At 32.0% G+C, this 20685-nt stretch overlaps 1 protein-coding gene across 1 annotated transcript; it reads left to right on the top strand.

Annotated features, from left to right (window-relative positions):
- The first annotated feature begins 1002 nt into the window (after positions 1 to 1002).
- On the top strand, positions 1003 to 17532 carry LOC148282493 (uncharacterized). Its single transcript, XM_088224985.1, has 6 exons — positions 1003 to 1310; positions 8427 to 8632; positions 10983 to 11118; positions 12708 to 12841; positions 14713 to 14923; positions 16321 to 17532. The coding sequence occupies exons 1-6, from the start codon at positions 1262 to 1264 to the stop codon at positions 16404 to 16406; spliced, it is 822 nt and encodes a 273-aa protein (XP_088081111.1). The 5' UTR covers positions 1003 to 1261; the 3' UTR covers positions 16407 to 17532.
- Positions 17533 to 20685: the final 3153 nt, after the last annotated feature.

Below are 20685 nucleotides of genomic sequence, written 5' to 3'. Positions count from 1 at the left end.
AACTAAGATTAAGTCCATAAATATAATTTATTTGGCATATGCAGATTAAATAAAAAAAAAAATTCTTTCATGAAATATTTTTGATGTACAATATACATTAAAAAAAATTGAAATGTACTTTTATAGGAAATTTAGCTTTTTACTAGCTAAAGGAATACTTATTTATATTTTTTACGGGTAAGTATATGTAACAACAAACAATTAAAACGAGTTGAAGTATAATAAATCTAAAACGGATCGCAGGCAAAATACATATGAAGATATTTTCAGAATATACTTGTTGATAAATTTGAATACTAAGCAGATTAAAGAGACAAAGGAGTAATTATTTTTTCATCTTATGTGAACAGTTGTTCCAATACATGAAGGTGCTGGATATGAGACAACTGTACCTGAAAGAGACACCTACATACTTCTGGTCGAACAAGAGATCTTCGAGCAAAATCTTGGTGCGAGGTTTTTCCAGAGCACGATTATGTCATACCTAAGACCCGTACAACTTTTGCTCAGAGACATCGCTCTTTTATCGAGCCTAGAGTATTCAATATTTCGGAAGAGCGTATTAAGCTCTAAAGGACAAAAACTATTTTCAAGAAGGGAGTTAAGGACTGGATTTTCCTTAGTGGGAGGGATTTGTGTGGGAAACTCCTTGATGATTTTCCGAATGTTTGAGTTTACTGTTTACCATATTGACGTGCCATATATTTTTTAAATTATTATTGTTGTAATTGATCCTATTAAATATTTGTGATGATATACTGATGTGTCAGTGTGATATACTGAATTGCCTTTTGCAACTCAACACAGGACTTTTAGTCCCATGGAGTTGGGACTTATGTCTCAAATAATGGGTTAAAAACGTCCTTTAAGTAAAAAATAAATAAATAATATCTCATCTCTAACCACTGTGCGGCAACCCGGTACATTGTGGTCCCCTAATGCGCAACTCCCATGTAATCCTACGGCTTTGGGGAAATGTAGGTGGCTCTAACTAAACTAGTCAGTCGCATCCAACTTGTAGGACAAATACCATATATTTCGGCTGTACTCCTACGATTTAGTATAAACTCCGGATGTTTAATAAATAATTATTTTTATTAGGTGTAGAAATTACACGATAATTGAAAAAAAACAGTTGCCTTGTAAAAGTTTTGCGTACCTGGTGATAGTACAAATATGAAGAAAATTTGTTTGAGTTAAAAGTTTTTACAGTTTTTTCAAGTGTAGTTTTCCGTAAACAAACTGTGATTACGAACTGATAATGCACGGATTCAAATGGATGATAGCCATATTTATGATCATTTTACGAGGTAAGACTAATTAGACTACTAAAAGAAGTATAATTTTGATAGCAGACAGGACCGTATTAAGAGATCCAGGATCCAGGGCATGGATCAGGGCATGAGCAGATCCAGGGCATGGACAGGAATCCAGGGCAGGGATCCATGGCCGATTATGATGGGAAGCTAAGAATGTCACAACTTCCCAATGACGGTATAGTTAAAGATAAATCTCTGACGATTACGATGATACACTACCGACGTCACACGTAAGCGTACGTCGCGGTACACATATCTACGCACTAAAGTGACATAGCTTCACTATGAAGTCATAGTTGATGATAAATTCTCCAGAGCGATTACGAAGGTACACTACCGATCCCCCCACCATCAGGTTTTGATGTAAGTACATTGGTTTTTACAGACGGGTCTAATACCCCTCGATACGCATACATACGCATTAAAAGCGACAAAAAATTTGTTCCACCGAGCGATTTTTCCTTAAATTACGATTTTTTTTTTCTTATTCTGAGAAATTTTTATTATTCTGAGGTTGGCACTTTTTTCTTTAAAGTCTATTTAAAATATGAGAGAGAAATAAGTACTTTCGTGGTCGAATTGAGTTCTGACGCAACCGTCAGTTTTGAAAATGAACGCCTAGATGCGTGGCTAGATTCTGCCCTACTAACATATTAGAGCATCTAGGAGTAAAATGTTGCCATTATAAAAAATAAATTTAGTTATTTTATTTTTTTAATCTGTTTTACTATCTTTCAAAGTGTATGTATGTATCGAAACGTTCAAGGAGCTGGTTTGCATTAGCATTAAATACGTACCTGTTGTAACTACAAAATAGTTTTTTTTCGGCAAAAAAATAAATATTGGGTCTAGGACGCACGGACCAAAGGTCTTTGGTTCGAATCCCACTCTACCTCAACTTAATTCCATTTTCTAATAGTGAGTTATCATTGTTTATGGTAAAAATACGACAAAGATAAATAAATTTAAAAAAAACATTTTCCCAAATAGGTATTTACCAGAAATGTCTAATGAGATAAAAAATCATTATTTTTTTTTAAATATAAGAAAAAAAGGTTTCAAAATACATTTATGAGGAACTAAAGCATATTTACGTTTCAAAACCAATACTTTTCATTAGTTATTAAAAACTTCGGATTATTATTCCGATCAAATTGGGTGTCATTATTGACAGCCAACTTAAATGGACAAACCATATAGAAAAAAATGTGAACAAACTGACATATTTAACGTATGTATTTAAGCGCCTAATGTTGATAACAAAATTAATATAATGGTTTATCATTTACTTGTCCAATCAACAACAACAATATGGAATAATTGGATGGGGTGGAGTATTTAATAATCATATTTAACCTTTAATGACTTATAATAAAAATGATGCCTCATAATAATAAAACATATCCCCCCATTCGATTATTCCAAGAAGCCAAAGTTTAAAATGTTAGACGGTTGTATTGTCTCCAATGTCTAAAGTTTGTTGTAAATCGTCAGCACTTGTTCCCTCAAAACCCAAAACGCCATAGTCAAAAAAGGAATCAAGTGTTGGAGATTCCGTTTCGTAAATTAACACTAAGGCAGAGGCATGCAAATGTCCTTGCCGCTAAACCGTATAAGTCTGGCTTAATAGAAACAACGGAAAATGGTAGTTTAAGCCTCTCTTCTTCTAATAATTCATTTATAAACTGGGTCAAAAATATAAATGTCAATATTTTCTTTTCCTGATAAACTTTTTATTTGCTCTCGTATTTTTTCATAATTTAATTATTAACTTTAAATTTAATATTTTTTTCCTCTACATGTATTCTTGATCTTTTCTATTTCTTATATTCAGATTCTTTACTCTAACTCATATTTTTAAAAAGGCAACCTGAATGTTATATTCAATTTTTACTTAAGTATATATTTTAAAAAATATATATTTATACACTATACATCTACACCATATTACGTATTCATACCCCCACCACTCTGCGTTTCAGGAATCACCCTCTAGCCGATAACAAATCAACCGATTTAAACATAGAAGAAGAGGATGATGCTATATTAACATGCAGCTGTATCTAGCCATTCAGTTTAAAAACTGACAGTTATGTTAGAATTAATTTGGCATTCAAAATGTACTTATTTCTTGAAAAAATGCGGCTACCTCAGAGCGATTTAAAATATTAATCAATCGTTATATATTTATTATATAAATAAAAGACAAGTGATACTTTAATCCATAAATTTGGAATATCCAGTGACCGGTTTCATCGCTTCGCGACATCTTCAAGACTGGTATCTTTATTAAGGAGTTCAAAGTATTTATACAAAACAGAGGTAAGGATTGAGCATTCAAAATTATATGAAAGTAAATTAAATAAAGTTATTTTTATCTTGAGGATCATTTTCAATTTTTTTTCTGGTTAACTAATGAAGATACCAGTCTCGAAGATGTCGCGAAAGTGATGAAACCGGTCACTGGATATTCCAAATTTATAATAAATTACAATGAACTTCCATCAAGAGTTTTCACTTATTTATTTTATTTATTTATTTTGATACATTTTTATCAAAGAAGGTAAAACATGAACAGAAAATATAAAAGGAAAAATAATAAAACCCACTAAACCGCGAAAGGTTTCTTATTTTTCCTTTACAAAGAGAAACGTTAAAGAAATTGTATAAATTTAAAAAGTAAAATAAACATTATTAAGAACTAAAAGCATACCTAATTTTCAAACAAAAAATATTTCCAAAAATTAAAATAGATGACATTAAATGATAATCAATATAAAGCTTTGTTACGCATTAACCATTTAATTATTTTTTTCTCAAAAGCTTTGTCAACATTTTCTTTTAAAATCATCTCAGGAATCTCATTTAAAATTTTAGTAATTGTATAATGAAGTGTTCTTTGGCCATACTTGTTTACAAACCTCGGTACTGACAAGCCTTCACGTAGTGCTAGCCTTGTATTATGTGAATGCAAATACCCTTTCTGGTAGTTACTATCAAATCGGTATCTAGTAACAAATTTGAGCCATAGAATAGCATTTACGGACAGGCACCCTTGCTTTTTAAAAAGTTCGGGTACCTCTTCCTTATCAATTCTAGCTGACCTGTTAATTAATTTAAGAGCCGAGGTTGGAAAGATTGAATTTTTTTAATGTTGGTTTTACAAGAAAGGCCCCAACTGGTAATACCTTATCTTACAAACTTAAATGTTTTAAAATTCGTAATTAAAGCCCAAATTTCTCGGTGGAACAAAATTTTTGTCACTTATAATGAGTAGATATTTGTACCGTGAGGTACTCGAGCCCTTGGCATGAAACCGACGTGCCTACCTCTAAACTTGAAGATAAAGGGTCGGTAGTGTTCCTTCGTGATTGCTCGGGAGAATTTATCTTCAACTATGACGTAATATTAAAGGTATGTCACTTAAGCGCGTAGATATGTGTACCGTGGCGTAAGCGTACCCAAAACTTGAAGGACAGTAGTGATTCATTGTAATCGTTTGAGAGAATTTATCTTTATCATAGTAAAGGTAGGACGTCCTTAACGCGGCACTGAAACATCTTGTATGGTAAACAAACGCCCTGAATATTTGACCACGAAGCTGACGAAATCTTTAGTTAGCCTTGAGCCTTCATTTTTTTTTAGTCAACATATATGGATCATGAAGATCATTTTTAAAAACCGTTGAGGTATCCAAAGGAAGATCTATTCGCTAAGGTTAAGATATTGGTTGTCAGACAATGAGGAAGTTCAGTGGTTTTTTTCAAATTTTTTATTTGTTAATAGACTGTTAAACAAAGTCAAAAAAATTTTTTTTTTATTTTTACATATCGTATTATCGGCGCTACGATTTTTTAAAGTTTTGTATTTCTGAAATAACTCCACGTGTGACGTCAGAGGTTCATTTCCGCTTATTCACATTCAGTTCTTCCTATTGGTCCAGAAGCGACAAGCAGACCGGAAATCTTCCATAGCTCTCAGATCATAGGTTGATTGACATGAACCAGTGACGTCATTTAAAGTAGTGCGTTTTTATCAAAATATTTTTTATTATTTTTTCTGTACATTTTCAAGAAACTTACAATTTAATGCTCTAATTTTTACCCCGCGTAAGAAAACATTTTTTGTATCCAATTTCCCGTAGGGCTGAAGTTCCTCATTGTTTGTGAGGTGCCTACTACTTAAATGTTATAATAAATTAAGTGAGGTCAAAAGAACACAAAAAAATATTAACACTCGTTCAGTAACACAAATTAACTTTACTGTCCCATTTGCATCAACTGCCTTTGGTAAAAAGTAATATAATGTAATTGCGCTAAAAATATTTTTGCTTTAATGCCAAATATAAAAGACTCAAAATGTAAAACAAATTTTAAAATGAAAATAACTGGACATATCAATAGTGAAGCGAAAGATTTTTTTGAAAAATATATGTAAATTAATAAACGTAGTACTTTATATAATTGGTACACATATTATTTATATTCTCATGTATTACATTACTTTATATTTGTTTGCCCCGACTCAACATGGATTTTCTAGCGAGTCGAGAGAACTGTGTCTCTGTCCTTAACAAATGTATGTATAATGTAATTAATAAATTAATTAATTTAATTAATTTAAGTTTGTAAGTGAAAATTCTTGATGGAAGATCATTGTAATTTATTATATAAATAAAAGACGAGTCATACTTTAATCCACAAATTTGGAATATCCAGCGACCGGTTTCATCGCTTTCGCGACATCTTCGAGACTGGTATCTTTATTAAGGATTTCAATGTATTTATACAAAACAGAGGTAATGATAGATAATTCAAAATAATATGAAATACATTGAACTCCTTAATAAAGATACCAGTCTCGAAGATGTCGCGAAAGCGATGAAACCGGTCCCTGGATATTCCAAATGTGTGGGTTAAAGTATCACTCCTCTTTAATGTATATAATTTATTTTTTTTATTATATAAATTATTCTATACTATTTATATTTAAGTAATGTGTATTCTTGGCACATATATATACTTTATATTTTGTGTAATAACAAGTATTAGTGTCTTGCATTTGATTTTATAGGCTTTATAGTGAAGTAGTTTTAGTTTTTCTTTTATTGATAAATTAGTATAGAACTACTTATACTTCAAAAGATAAAAAATCTCATCAGGCTAAGCTGAGGAGACTATCCTAAACAGAGAATGCTCTGTTTTCATTTTCTGTTCACTAGTTTTTTATGGATTCCCTGCAATATAATACTTAAAGGGCGCTTTACAAAGTGATTATAAATAGAAATAAATTTAATTTTAACTTTTTCAATTTGTAATTGAAAAACAATGTACTTTGTCATAACATGCTAATAATTTATTCAAATGATTTAGAGAACAAGTGGGTTTTAAGTTTTTTCTGAAACATCACTTCACTCTTACAGTTTCGCACCTCTGCTGGGAGCGCATTCCATGCCGTAGGGCCTGCGACCGCGAATGCGCGTTCGCCGAATTTAGTGCGCTGTTTGCGTGGAGGTATAATTACTTTTCCACTTGACGTAGATGTAGCTGATCTAAGCGTAAGACGTCTGTCAGCTAGTTCATCTGGAATGCAGAATTCCCTTAGATATTCTGGAGCAGAGCAGCAGAGTTGTGCAGTGATTTATACATAAGCCAATAGAGTTTGTATTCTACCCTCTGTGGAAAATGTAGCCAGTGCAATTTCCGAAGTAGTGGAGTGATATGACAGAACTTAGAGATTCCGTAAATATGTTTTTTTGCGGTATTCAATACAGACTGTAGACGAGTCATTTTATGAAAGTATAACTTCCGTATCATCCGATTGTAATTGCCTCCCAGATACACGTTTTTGATTTTCAATTTGACGCAGATGTATAGTATTATGCAAAATGACCTTTTTGTATATTCCAATCAATTTGATTTAGAATAAAGTTTTCCGACTCAGTTTATTCCGCCTCAATTTTTTTTACAACTTAGTAAACTGCTTTTATTATTAAATTACTTTTATACGAGCTTTAATAAAAAATGCTCCGAATATTTGAATTACGAATTTAAATACGTGATTGAAAGAACCTGTTTTTTCCTCGACTGGTGTACAGGTTTATAATTTTGTGGCTTGGATCTAAAGAGCCAATGTCGTGAATTAGAATTTTAACGGATATAAATTATTCCACCATTTTGTGGCGTTATAATGAATTTTCGTTTTTTTTTTATAATGAATATGAATAAAATAAACATTATCACACACATATGCGTATGTAAAATATATTTTAATTGACATTGACCCTCGACAAAATGCTGGTAATGAAATCAGACATTGCCCTTTTTTAGATTCAAGCCACAGAATTAATCTCCATTTTGCCATTTCGGACGCCTAGTTGGTTTTCGACAGACAAACTGAGTTTTGGTGTAATTATAAAATTTTCAAAAATTTTCAAGAGCGGATTGACGGACGCTCGTTTACGCATGGTTGCTTTTTCGTGAATTTTTGCAAAAAAAACCAGACCGCACTGATGTACCAGCCACCGTTTTCATCGGACTTTTTCCTGTTTCAAAGATAAAGAGGACTATGAAAGGACGACGCCGACGTGACGTTTTGCAATCATAGAGGTGATAAAGATCGAATCGCTAAAGGAAGCAAGGACCATGCTAACAAGCGCGTTCCAAAAGTAATAAATATTTTAAACAAATAAAGATTTAAATATATTTCAACAGAGAGGGAAAACATTTTTTAGTAGGGAATGAGAAGGGAATGACCGGCAATGACAGGTCATAAGCCCTGTAAATGCCTAGACTTTCATATTCCCTTCTCAAAAATGTTTTCCCTCTCTGTTGAAATAAATTTAAATATGAACAACTCCCTAGGGAGAAAATCCAGCCAGTCTGCAAGCATTTGGACATACTCAAACATTGTTGAAATCAAGATTTATTTAAATAAACGTGAATTCTGCATATTTGTTTATCAAACTGATTTATAATACTGCTTTAGGAAACTCTTAGAAATTCACTAACAATAAATCATTTCATGGCGAAAAAATAGGCTAGACTGTGCCCTTGACAGGGGATAAAAAATCGTGTATACTTAGACATTTTTTATGTTTTGTTACAGAAAACCGAGGACTTAAAATAATTGAAGTGGTTGTTCCAAAGTATAGAATGCGGGGAGACCCAGCTGTACTAGAGTGCAAGTATGAGCTACACGGGGGTAGCCTCTACTCTGTCAAGTGGTACAAGGATAGTATGGAGTTCTACAGGTACATGCCCAGGTTCAACCCTCCTCAGCATAGTCACAAAATAGACGGAATCAAAGTCGATGTAAGTCAAATCATCATCCCTTAATAATAAGGAACTTCATTGCTACAGTAAAAATGGGTTACGTAAGGCACCTGGGCTAGTATTACAATGGGAAGTTAACTTTTAACTACAAAGTAAAATTAAATTTGCTGTATGAAAAATGGAATATGTGTACAATTTTTTTTTCTAAACATGTTCAATTATAGGTTACCGACGAAGATACTTCACTTTCGTACCAATATACTCATTTTCGTACAAACATTTGATTTTACTTCATACCGTCTCGATGTGTAGCGTTTGTAATCGCGGCCCTAAGCCCTGGTTACAATGGGAAGTTAACCCTACAGTGTTCGCGTCTCAATATGTGATGCGAGTAGTCGCGTCGGATACATAATTATATGTCACAAAATTTAATTTCGGAATATTAAAATTAAACACTTGTGCGCAATCGTTTGTTTTTTTTTAAAAAAAAAGATCATTTTATTCGAATCTTAAATTAAATTACGAAAAAAATATTATGAGAGCACAAAGCTTTAGCATAGCTCCATCCTATAGCTTCTTAAAATGTTGAATCAATTATTCGTGCGCAGTTTTTCCTAGTAATTGTGTCCATGCTTACCCGTTATCAACTGCTAAACTTTGCGAGTGGTCACAGTGATCTCACTTAGTTGACAACGTTATTATTTCGTATTTTAAATTACGTCTTGTTTTTTTCAAATTGTTAGTAATGGTGATGACAGTTTTGAAAAAAAAGTTACTAAATGGTTACAAAGAGAGTTTTATAATCGTCCGAATTACCGGAGACTGATCGAAAAGACTGCAGCGATGCAGAAGAGAGCTTGGCCATCATCATTGCCATACTCTAGCCTTCTACATCAGGTGCGTGTAATTATTTTGGTAAAAACTGCTTCCGTTGGGCATTCAAACCTATTAGCAGACAACAAGTGAGGATATTTGTTTTTGTCAATCGGACTTGAACACAATTTGACTGGACCATGTCACACCATATATTTCATAATATATTCTACATATATTCCCACGCACAGGCCATGCTTATACCAGATGTTTTTATTTGAATAAAAATAGTGATATATGCAATAAAAAAATGACCAAAAAGAAAACATGAAAATGGTAAATAAACTGAACGTAGTTATGCAGAAAGCACCCAGTCCACAATTTTTGAAAAATGAAATATTGATGTTATCGGGTGCAGTAAGGTCAATTCAATGTTCTGCTAAAAACTGTCAAATCGCTTACATACAAAAAACTGTAAAAATCACATTTTGAAAATGGTGTCTATATCAAAAACGGCATTTCTTAATTTGCAGAAAAGACCAAAAAAATTAGAAAAATCTTACGGTACTTTAAAAATCAATAAAACTGGTCAAATACATAATTGCATTCTTGTTTGTTATCTAAAAAAACGAATTTATTTATTGTTTATCATTTTTTAAAGTCGAAAAACAGATCAACTGTTTTGAAGACTCGATTATTTACCATTTTCACAAAAGTGCTTTTATCTCAGTATCATTTTTCTATGGCTGGCTGCTTTTTGCATAACTACGTTCAATTTAACAAACGATCCGAAAAAACTAGAGAGAAATTTTGAATGAGATTCTTCCGTCAAGATGCATGAAAGGTGAATCGAATATTTTTGACTTTACATAAGACATAACGTTATTTTACTATATACTAATGCACCATAAACAATTCAATTCACAAAATCACATAGAAGTTTGAAATGATCACGTTTTATAACAGACCTGATTGTGGGAAAGAAATGCTTGATCAAAGATGCTCTAATTATTCGACATGTCAAATAACCATTCGATGGCCAATGGCTATACTTTAAAATTTAAAGGGTTCTTTATATGTATGCTTCCAATGCATAGAATAATTAATAAATAACGCCCACTTGAACGTCCCCATTTACTTAATTATTATAAAGAAATCGACGCCTTCCGTGCGGATTGCCGGCCACTATATTATGCTGGGTTGGTAACGTTAATAACCAAGATCCTTATCCATCAAACTCTGAATAAAAGCAATAAACGTGCTCTACCTGTGTTTTTCAAAGGGTAAAGAACACAATTTTTGTATGTTTTCAATGCAAGAATCCTATTTAAGTTTCCACAAACTATGTAAATTGGGTAACAAAAAAAACTTTAAGAACCCTTGCAAATTTGTCAAAATAATATAAATATTGATCCAAAAATCGTCTTGATGAAAAAAAAATTATCCAAACAATTTCAAAATAAGGCAAGGCGTAGGGCAGAGAAAAAAAGTTTCAAGATCGCAAGTTTTTCAAGAACTGAAATTTACCGTATAACCAAAAATCACCAAAAATAATGATCCCTTTTGGATATTTTAGCACCAAATGTCAAACGATACGAGGGTGCAAATAAACGGACTTACCCTTAAGTCATCAGGCACTTACAGATGTGAAGTTTCCGCCGAGGCTCCAGGGTTTTCTTCTGCCGGTGGAGAAGGAAGACTGCAAGTTGTTTGTAAGTTTATTTAATAAAAAAAAACTATATTTTTATTTTCTATTTTATAAATGTATATTTCGTTTTCAAGCTTTATTCATTTTTGTGATTTCCACTAAAAAAAATTATAATTTTATATTTTAAAAATATTGAACTAAACGACGCAAGATGCTTTATTCGAAGTATAGTTATACTTGCTTAATTAATTATAGAAATAAAAAACGAGTGATCTTCGAGACTGGCAAATTTATTAAGGAGTTCAATGTATTTATACAAAACAGAGGTAAAAAATTATATTACAGTAAATTAAATTAAATTATTTTTATCTTAAGGATCATTAACAAAAAATTTTCGGTTTAATTAATGAGTTGATATAATGCTATTTTAATGAGTTTATGTATTGTGTATATATATAATCATTATTATTTTATTTTATTGTGTCCCGCCATCCTTTCACTTGTGAGTGTGATTTTTGTCATTTATGATTTCTGAAAAACAAAGGGTAAAAAGTTTCAATAAAGTTTCGAAAATGTCGCGAAAGCGATGAAACCGGTTACTGGATATTCCAAATTTGTGGATTAAAGTTTCACTCGTCTTTTACTTCTATAATAAATTACAATAAACTTCCATCAAGAATTTTCACCTACAAATTGAAAAAAAAACACGTTTAAAGTAAATGACTCTTTTTTGATGTGCATGAAATTTTTTAAAAACCTTTTTTTAAAATATTTCTGCTAGGTACAGTGCTTTCGAATGTTTAATAAGCCCACGTTAATGTGAAAGTGCCTGTCAGTGAACTAAGCAAACATACAAATGTCATTTGTGTTAGTAGCCACACTAAAATATTTTATTTGAAAACATTCACGCACACATAAGCAAATTATATTAAAGTTTTGAATAGACAGTACGTGTAAACTACGTTGGCGTTGGGACCATAGTATTATGGTCCCAAAGCCAACGTAGGCGTTAGGCGCCGTATGGCGTCTAACTTTACTCACTAACCTAACTAAGTTTTTCAAAACTTACTCATAGAAATGAAAAAGACATTATTATTTCTTATAAACCGTCATGTCATCTTTTGCAAGTAAACTTTATGTTATTCGAAAAATTTCAAAACGTTAAAAAACCGCCAGTTAAAACTTTGAATAAAGACAGCAAATTATTTTACGCTTTTCATTAGGACACTGATTACTGTAACCATTATTTATGTTTAAAGAAAAAAAATTAAAATATCTTTGTTTTTAAACAATGATTTTTTTCTCTAATAAAAAGTAATCGGTTAAAAACACAGTTGTTTTACACATTCTTTTCTTTTATTCAGGAAATATACAGTATAATTTCGTAGTTTTAGAGAATACAAAATGAGGCTTAATTCTAGTGAACCACAAAAGTCTCTGTATTAAATTACATGTTTAGGTTATCAATTAACTATTTTTATTATTTAAAGTACAATAATAATATTATAAGGAAAATTAAAACAAAGCTGAAAGTAGTTTAAAGACATTAAAATTAAAAACGTCCTGAATGACAAAGTAAATACTTGATAAGAAACTTGATTACAAAGTAATGTTATTAGATATATTACAATATGTAGGTGCATCGTTTTTCAGATTTACCAAGGGACGGGCCCTTTATTACGGAAACTGACAGGGAATACAAAATAGGTGAAACCCTCCATTTGAATTGCACGTCGGGTAAATCATTTCCTCCCTCTTCACTGCATTGGTACGTCAACGATGAAAAGGTACATTATTGTCGTCATTTGAGTCTAGTTTAAGGGTCTGTATTTAGTCTATACATTATAAGTATGAATAATTAAATACGTTCGTCGACACTTTTTGTCATAGAATCTTCTCATATTTATTTGTTTATTTATACTTTTACATTGTTTGTATTCTTTTTTAGTTAGAATAATGTACCCTCACTTGGGTGTCCCGTGAACAGGGAGACATTTCACAAAATGTGAAACATGCCTTAAATTAGCTATTTTATAAAGTTAACATAATAATAACAACAAAAAAAACGTAATAAATCCAATTAAACTAATTGTCATTGACGTAATAAACAATAAAAAAAACTAAAATAATCATAAAAAACATAACCAATTTATATAGACCTATAGAACAAATTTTATAAACAGTACGAACATTTTACCTACGAGTATTTGGTTTGATCCACTCATCGATTCGTGTGCACCCCACCTCCACTATCCATTTCTTAATAGCAATTTTTTTATTGTGAGAACTAACTTATTGTCCTTATGGATAATGGAAGTAGATTGCACACTTTAACCGAGTAGTAGGCCAATCCTCTTTGACCGAAGGTTGTATTTATTTTTTTGCAGCTTCTGGGTGGAGTATCTAGTAACTCTTGTATTTGTAACGGAAGGAAGATAATAATGTTTACGTGCGTATAGTAACAAAGCTTTTACATTAAGCTGTGGACGCATAGCATTATTTTCTTATTTTTTAGAAATATTTTACTTCTGATTAGACCGTTAGTGATATAATTTACTTGGACACTTTTGCAGCGGACAATTTTTTTGGGACACAATATTTTCTCTTACTATATAATATTAATTTAGTTTTTCTTTGGCTAAAGCCGACGTTTCACAAACAACGTCTTTTGGGTCGTCGGACTTTTGAATTTCCTAAACAAGAGGCGTAATTTTGACGCCTATTCAAGGCATAACCGCAAGCGAGATAAAAAATCTAACTAAAAAAAAAGAATCCTTGAGACTTCGTCAGATTGGTCATAGTAGACATCAACATGATGATATCAGTCACAATAAAACCCAGTCATAATTAAATTAACGTTGGTTTATTTCTTATAATGATTTTATTATTTTATAACTAATAATGATAATGCACGGTATATAAACTCCTGATTGAATAGCCACTCAGATCTAAATCAAGTTTTTCAGGAGAAAAAAAACTGTTTTTTAAATCAAATCTAACACATGATTTATTCCGATCCACGGTACTGTTCTTCTTCAGAAAGCTCCCATACTTTAGGTCTCATGCGTATTGTATGGGTAGGGAACATAAAAAAAGAGTGAGTAATCCCCCTATCTGAAAATTTCATTTTTGCCAAAATCGCAGGTTGGCAGTAATGCCACCAACGATATAAATAAAAAAATAAAAACAACTTTTTGCCTATTACGATCATATTTCTAATTTTGATTTTCGATAGGAATACCGATCAAAACAGGAATGTTTTGATTTAAAAAAAAAAATATTTTATCTTTTTATTGAACGTTAATGTCTTATAATTAGATTTTTCTTTTCTTTTTTTTCTCGTTTCTTATAGTTAAGTTAGCAGCAATTGGTATAAGACAAATATGTCAATTTGTAAGCCCAACAAATATTTATCTAATAAACAGATTTTTTTAAAGTATCGAATATAATAATGGTGTGTATGTATATGTATGAGTAATTTTGTACAAACGATCGTCCCAATGAAATCAGTATACCTATAACAAAATATGTTTTATTATATTTATTTATATGCTTTGTACCTATCCACTTAACTGTCAATCTATGTACTCACTCCTTCGTGGTTTTTTTTAATGGGGTACTCGTAATTGGTAAATGCATATCGGTGTTTGCCCACCAGATAACGGAGCCCGAGGCTCTGGTGGATTACGGAGAGCTGCAGCTGGGAGGCGGGCTGGCCAGCCGCATTCTAGGGCTGGAGTTACTTCTGCGGGAGGCGCACGTGCGCGGGGGGCTCCGGGCGCGCTGCGTGGCCGCCGCCCCCTGGCCGGAGCGCGACGCCCCGCCCGGCGCGGCCGCCCTTCCCGACAAGAGGGACACCGTTCTTCTAGGTAAAACTTTCGTCCTACATTAACTACTGCGACTATCTCCGGTGTCTGACACAAGGGGACCGTTATGATATCTGGGCCGATATTCCGAACGCTCTAGGGCAGTGATGAATAATTTTTTTAGCTCTGCGTGTCAAAGTTCTGAAAAATTTGGCTTGATACAGGTTTCGTGTCACACCTAAGAAGAGGAAATGAAGAAAAAGAAATGAAGTAAGCCCGTTAAACGAAGAAATCACGTCGCTCGTCCTTGGGCGAAGATCGTCCGTGAACGACCCGTATCACCCAAAACGTCTTGACGTCTCATAGGTAAATCACACTCTTCTCATCACTGCTCTAGAGGGTAAAGAACGCGTTGCTAGCACGTAATTAACGTACTAATTAAGTGCTAGAAATTCTTTCTTTACTCCCGTGAGAGCGTTTAAAATCACACTGCTGGTTTATGGTTAAACTTGGTCGGGGTTTCGTGTCCAGAAATATCATAGAACAAGCAACCTGAACGAGTGTTTTTGACTCGCCGGTTACTCTCGGGTACAAATCCTGGAATAGTAAATCGAGTGGAGATTAGTCGGCTTCGTGTCATGCCTGAGATTCTGGGTTTAATTCCCGGTAGGATTGACATAAAATATGATAAGTGTCTTTTTACTACAATATTTCACACTCCCTGGACCTGCGCCTGAAATGTGAGACTGATCATTTTACCTTCGTGTATATTAGGCGCAGTTTGAAGTACCAATGCAGTGCCCTATGGATCATTAAGTGCAAATAAGAAATTGATAATGATGATTGAAGGTTGCGGGGTCCAACACAACGCTATGTGATAAGGCTGTGACGATTACAAGTGACCAGTGTTAGAGCCACCACCGCACCTCTAGAGAAGGTTTTGGGTACAGAAATCGAGGCATTTAATCGATCATTATTAGCTAGTTTTAGTGGTCACTTTACAGATTCGTGTATTTGTTTAAGTTTATGTATTAAGCATTCATAGTTAAACAATTGATTTATTTATAAAATGTTTCGAAAAAGCATTACCATTTCATTTTGCCCACCATTAAATATTTGTGTTAACAATACTTTTCAAAGTGACTGAAAATGACTTCCTGACATCTTTTGTTTTTTTTTTAGTGTACCTTCTTATGGATGTCATGTCTCCGTCTCAATTTAAATAAACAGCAAAGTTTAGATTTGTCATAAACAAAACATTCTAAAACTGGACGAAACAAACTATTGAATTTTAAAATGACTTAAACTCGAAAATCTGTCTTCGATTCAAAGTTCATAAATAATTTTTGAAAAGTTTTAAAATTTGGTACCCGCAATCTCAGTTTTACAAACCTTTCATTTAAAAATGAAACACATGTAAATGTATCTGTTATATAAATAATGTTATGTTTTTATTTTAGTTAAAAGCGGATCAGCAAGAATCGAAAAGCGACTCATATGGATATCAGCCCTCTCTCTCTGTTCTTTAGTCAAAAGATTTTACTGAATACTCCGAAACGTCTCAACAAGAAAGTATTTCAATCTGGCTGTGTTCATCATTTTATACTTTAAATTGTATCACTTCATTATTTTAAACTACCTATACGATTTGATTTGAATATTATTAAAATTAATGTAAGGAGAGTTCTCTCACATTCCGTGCAGCGAGCGAGCCTTGTAAATATATCTACAAACCGGAAATTTATCAATGATGATGTGGAGTACATAGTTCAATAAAAATATTATTTCGAAAATCTTAAATCATGAAATTTGGCCAACGGAGCAGAAAAGGCTGACTAATCGCTGAGACTTTATACTTCATCACTACACCACAGCCCACATCGAGCATTGGACCCCATCAACATTAGCTTCCAACTCCTGTCGTCCGCTGCAGCGCTCCAGTTCGATGCTTCGAGTAGTTAAGTGAATCCTTTTCTAAGTCATCTTTTCATCGCAGCCTCGATCTACCGATTTTTCTCTGGCCTCATGGGTCCCATTTAAGAATTTTTACTAATCGCTCAGACATGAATAAATCATTATTATTCATTATTCAAAACTAATAACTAGCATATCTGGACTTTCCTCTGCTAGAAACGTAAAAAACAGCGTTTAATATATTATGTTCTTCAAATATATCAATTATCCTTCACTGGTTCTGATAAATGCATTTAATCAGCTCCCGAATGAGAAAGCATACCAATGCTAATTATAAAATGCTGATAGAATCATGTTGTTCATGCAGAGGTAAATTTTGTATAAATAATATTGCTTTATCGTGTTCAATGAAATATAGTTAAAAACACCTAATATTTTTTTTATGATTGTTGTTTAAATTAACATTTAAACGTAGTGGAGGAACACAAAAGCCACCTTGCATTAGGTAGGGCCACTACTGGATATGCTGCTGGAACCCAGCAGCATATCCACCTTTAACTATAACATGTTGATATTCTGTTTTATTCGACTAGAATATTTTCTTTTTTTTATTATTAAGAGTCTGATTTTAATTTACCACACTTTTTAATACAGTACCTATGTACGTATTATTAAATTTAATCAATCAAACATATGTATTTGTAAAAATGTAATACTGTATTTTCTAGTAATTTCAAATAAACATCCTTAAAACGTGCTGTGTTTTGAAAATTATTTACATTGAATAAAGGCGTAAAACTCCCGTTGGAGTCGTCCCTGGTTATTGGTCGCATAGATATGGTATCTGCCATCCGGTACTGTTTTGATACGTTTTCTTAGGTAATCCTAGCGGATCTGCTATAACTATTGTAACTGGCTTAGGCCGTATATATATAATAAACAAGTAAATATATCTACTCATCATGATGTTCGTTCATCAATACAGCAAAATATATATCCTTGTGATTTAGCTCAGTAACTGTTTTTTTACCGCAATTTTGACCTGGTGAGTTTTTTTTACTTTTCGTTGTTAGCCTTAACAGTGCCGCCTAGCCCACAGAAATATAAAAATTCTACGATAACCTTCATTATCTTTATATATAATTCTTCTGTGCGTGTGTATGTCACTGAACTCCTAAACGGTGTGTATGTTTGAGTGAGTCCCTGGGTGGATAAAATTCACAATTGAACCCAAATTTTGTAAACAAAGCTAATGATACTAAACCAAATTACTGAATTGTCAAATATCACTTAGTATATAGTTTATCGAAAATTCGAATATCAAAAAAACGTTTGCTGAACCAACGAATAGCAGGCAAGCCAACGTTCGGGCAGGACAACGTCCGTTGGGTCCGCTAGCATACTATATCATATGATATCGTCAGTGGTTGAAGACGGCGCAGAACTTGGAGGAGTGGAGGAGACAGGGAAAGGTCTACAGATCTGTATTGGACCAACATGGGCTGAATGTGATGATAAAGAGTTTTCGCAAATATATTTTCTAAAAATAGAATATAAATGTAACCCGTAACTCGAGTGGTCGCTAATTGCGAAGTAACGATTTACATTTATATGAATTTAATAAAAAAAATAAAAGTATTACTTACTCCTCAAGTAGCAGAGGAGTTCTCGTTTCAAAACAATAGACTCACAAAAAAACATCTAAATATCGCTTAATATAATAAGCGGTCATAATAAGGATAGTTTAGTTTTTTTTTAGCTCGCATAAAGTTATACTTGGGATAGAGCTTTGATAGCGACCGTAGTTATTTATTCTACGCTTATACCTGAATCCAACGTGGTCAATCGCTGGGATAAACGCACGATCAGTCATCTGTCAAATTTTTATTTTGTAAAATCGATTGTACTCGTATTTATCTCAAATTTATACAATTTATAAAACATACTATTTTTTCAGATATTTTAAAGTAAAATATCGTTTATGAGTGTTTAAATGATTATCGAATTTTCGTTTCATTCGGATAAATTTTATTTGGCAGATTGTTTTGTTTTACCGTATTTTTACATAAAAGATTCATTGTAATACATATTTTAATTTACATTTATCCAATCACCTAAAGCATATTGAGGTATGTAATTAATTGATTTTATGACCAATGTCGATGATAATGTCAATAATTTATGAGTGGTGTAATATCTAAGAATTGACTTTCTTTATTTACATGAAATTTGAAAAATATGAATTAATAAATTTTAAAAATAAAATAAGATTAGTGGGTATGTAATTCTAGATAGTAAATATTTTTATGAGCGTGGTATAAGGGAATCTAATAAGTAAGGCCAATAAAATTATTTAGAATTCTTCCTTCTGTTCGCAATATAAAAAAATCATAGGAATATTAGTATACGAATAAATAACCAATTGAAAGTGTGAATATTGAAATATATTACATAAATAGCGCTATATAAGTGGTCTATAAAAATAAAAATAATAAAAAGCATATTTTTGTTTACATTATTGAGGAAATTTCGTTTTTTTCGAAATGTAAATTAAAGTTTCAACAATGTTAATATCCATTTCCTAATAATGAATTATTTACAACTCGTTGAAAATAGCCCCCAGAGTATAAATATTTGTGTAAATAAAAAAAAATGATTGAAAATGTAAATGTCACATTTAAGAGAATTTATGAATAAAGATAATACAAATAGAAAAAAAGACCTACTCACCCCTTAAAATATTGATATGGCTACAAATTCGCGAACTCAGATTTGATTGCGGTATTTATTTATATATTACTTCAAAATTACACTCGTTAAAATGTAAGTGAACTTATTAAGGCTTTTTAGGCTGTGCCCGTGTCAAGCCATAATAATCAACAATAAAAAATGCATCTTAAAATTAATTAGATTTAAATATAATGACATGTGATGCAATATAATAAAAATCCAGAATAAAAAGGTATAAGTATAAATAATAAAATTCCAAAGAATACAATTGAAAAAAGATAATCAGATATAAACATTAAAATGTAAACTATAAAAATTTAGATTCATACATGATCAAACAACAAAATAAGGGTATCATTGAAATCAACAAAATAAAAGTATAATAGTAAAATATAGTAGTATTGAAAAAAAAAAAATAATAGTATCATTGAAATCAATATAAAAAAAATGGATATAAATATAATTTAAATGATAATTGAGATATGGTTTCTATAAACTCACTCTATATTATAGTAAAAAATAGGAGTTATAAATAATATGCCAAATAAGATTGAGTACTGAATTAAATAAAACAAAAATTCAATGAAAAAAATATCAAGATATATAAAAAGGAAATAAAAGTAAAAATATGGAAGGCAGAAAAGCAGATTTGTCAATTTTTGCGAATTGCTAATCTCGAACTGTAAAAAAACCTCGCCCCTTTCGATGTGCAGCAACCAATTGCAATTTTTTTTCTAAAATACATTGGCACTTGTGGAGTTCTTTATGGCTGCAGGAAGTTGATTTTAAAAAATCGGAGCTAGAAAGGTAAAGTTTCTTTGAGCTAGCTTTAAGTGAGTGGTAGGGCCAAGGTAATTAATCCTTCCCGCTGATCGCGTCTGTATATTTTGCTGTATAGATGTGTTTATAACCCAGTATATTTATAGTGTGTCTATGTATTAACCCTAATATTGACTCACATGATGTTTTGCATATTGCGTAATTCAATAAATCGAGAATTATTATTTAATGTCATTGAATTGAGAAGTTGAAATTTTACAATGTGGCATTTTAACGAGGCGGTATTTAATTACAAATTAAAGCAAAATAATATATAAAATACCAAAATTTTGTGATTTTTTCAACATGTTTTGACATTTCAATTTTCAATGATGTTTGTAAGCGAGAAATTAAAACTGCTT

Source organism: Micrasema longulum, unplaced genomic scaffold (assembly GCF_059751315.1).
Source record: "Micrasema longulum isolate JH-2025_06_02 unplaced genomic scaffold, ASM5975131v1 h1tg000322l, whole genome shotgun sequence".
Classification (NCBI taxonomy): Eukaryota; Metazoa; Arthropoda; class Insecta; order Trichoptera; family Brachycentridae; genus Micrasema; species Micrasema longulum.
Note: the sequence above shows the minus strand (reverse complement) of the source record. Positions and strands in the feature narration are given on the sequence as shown.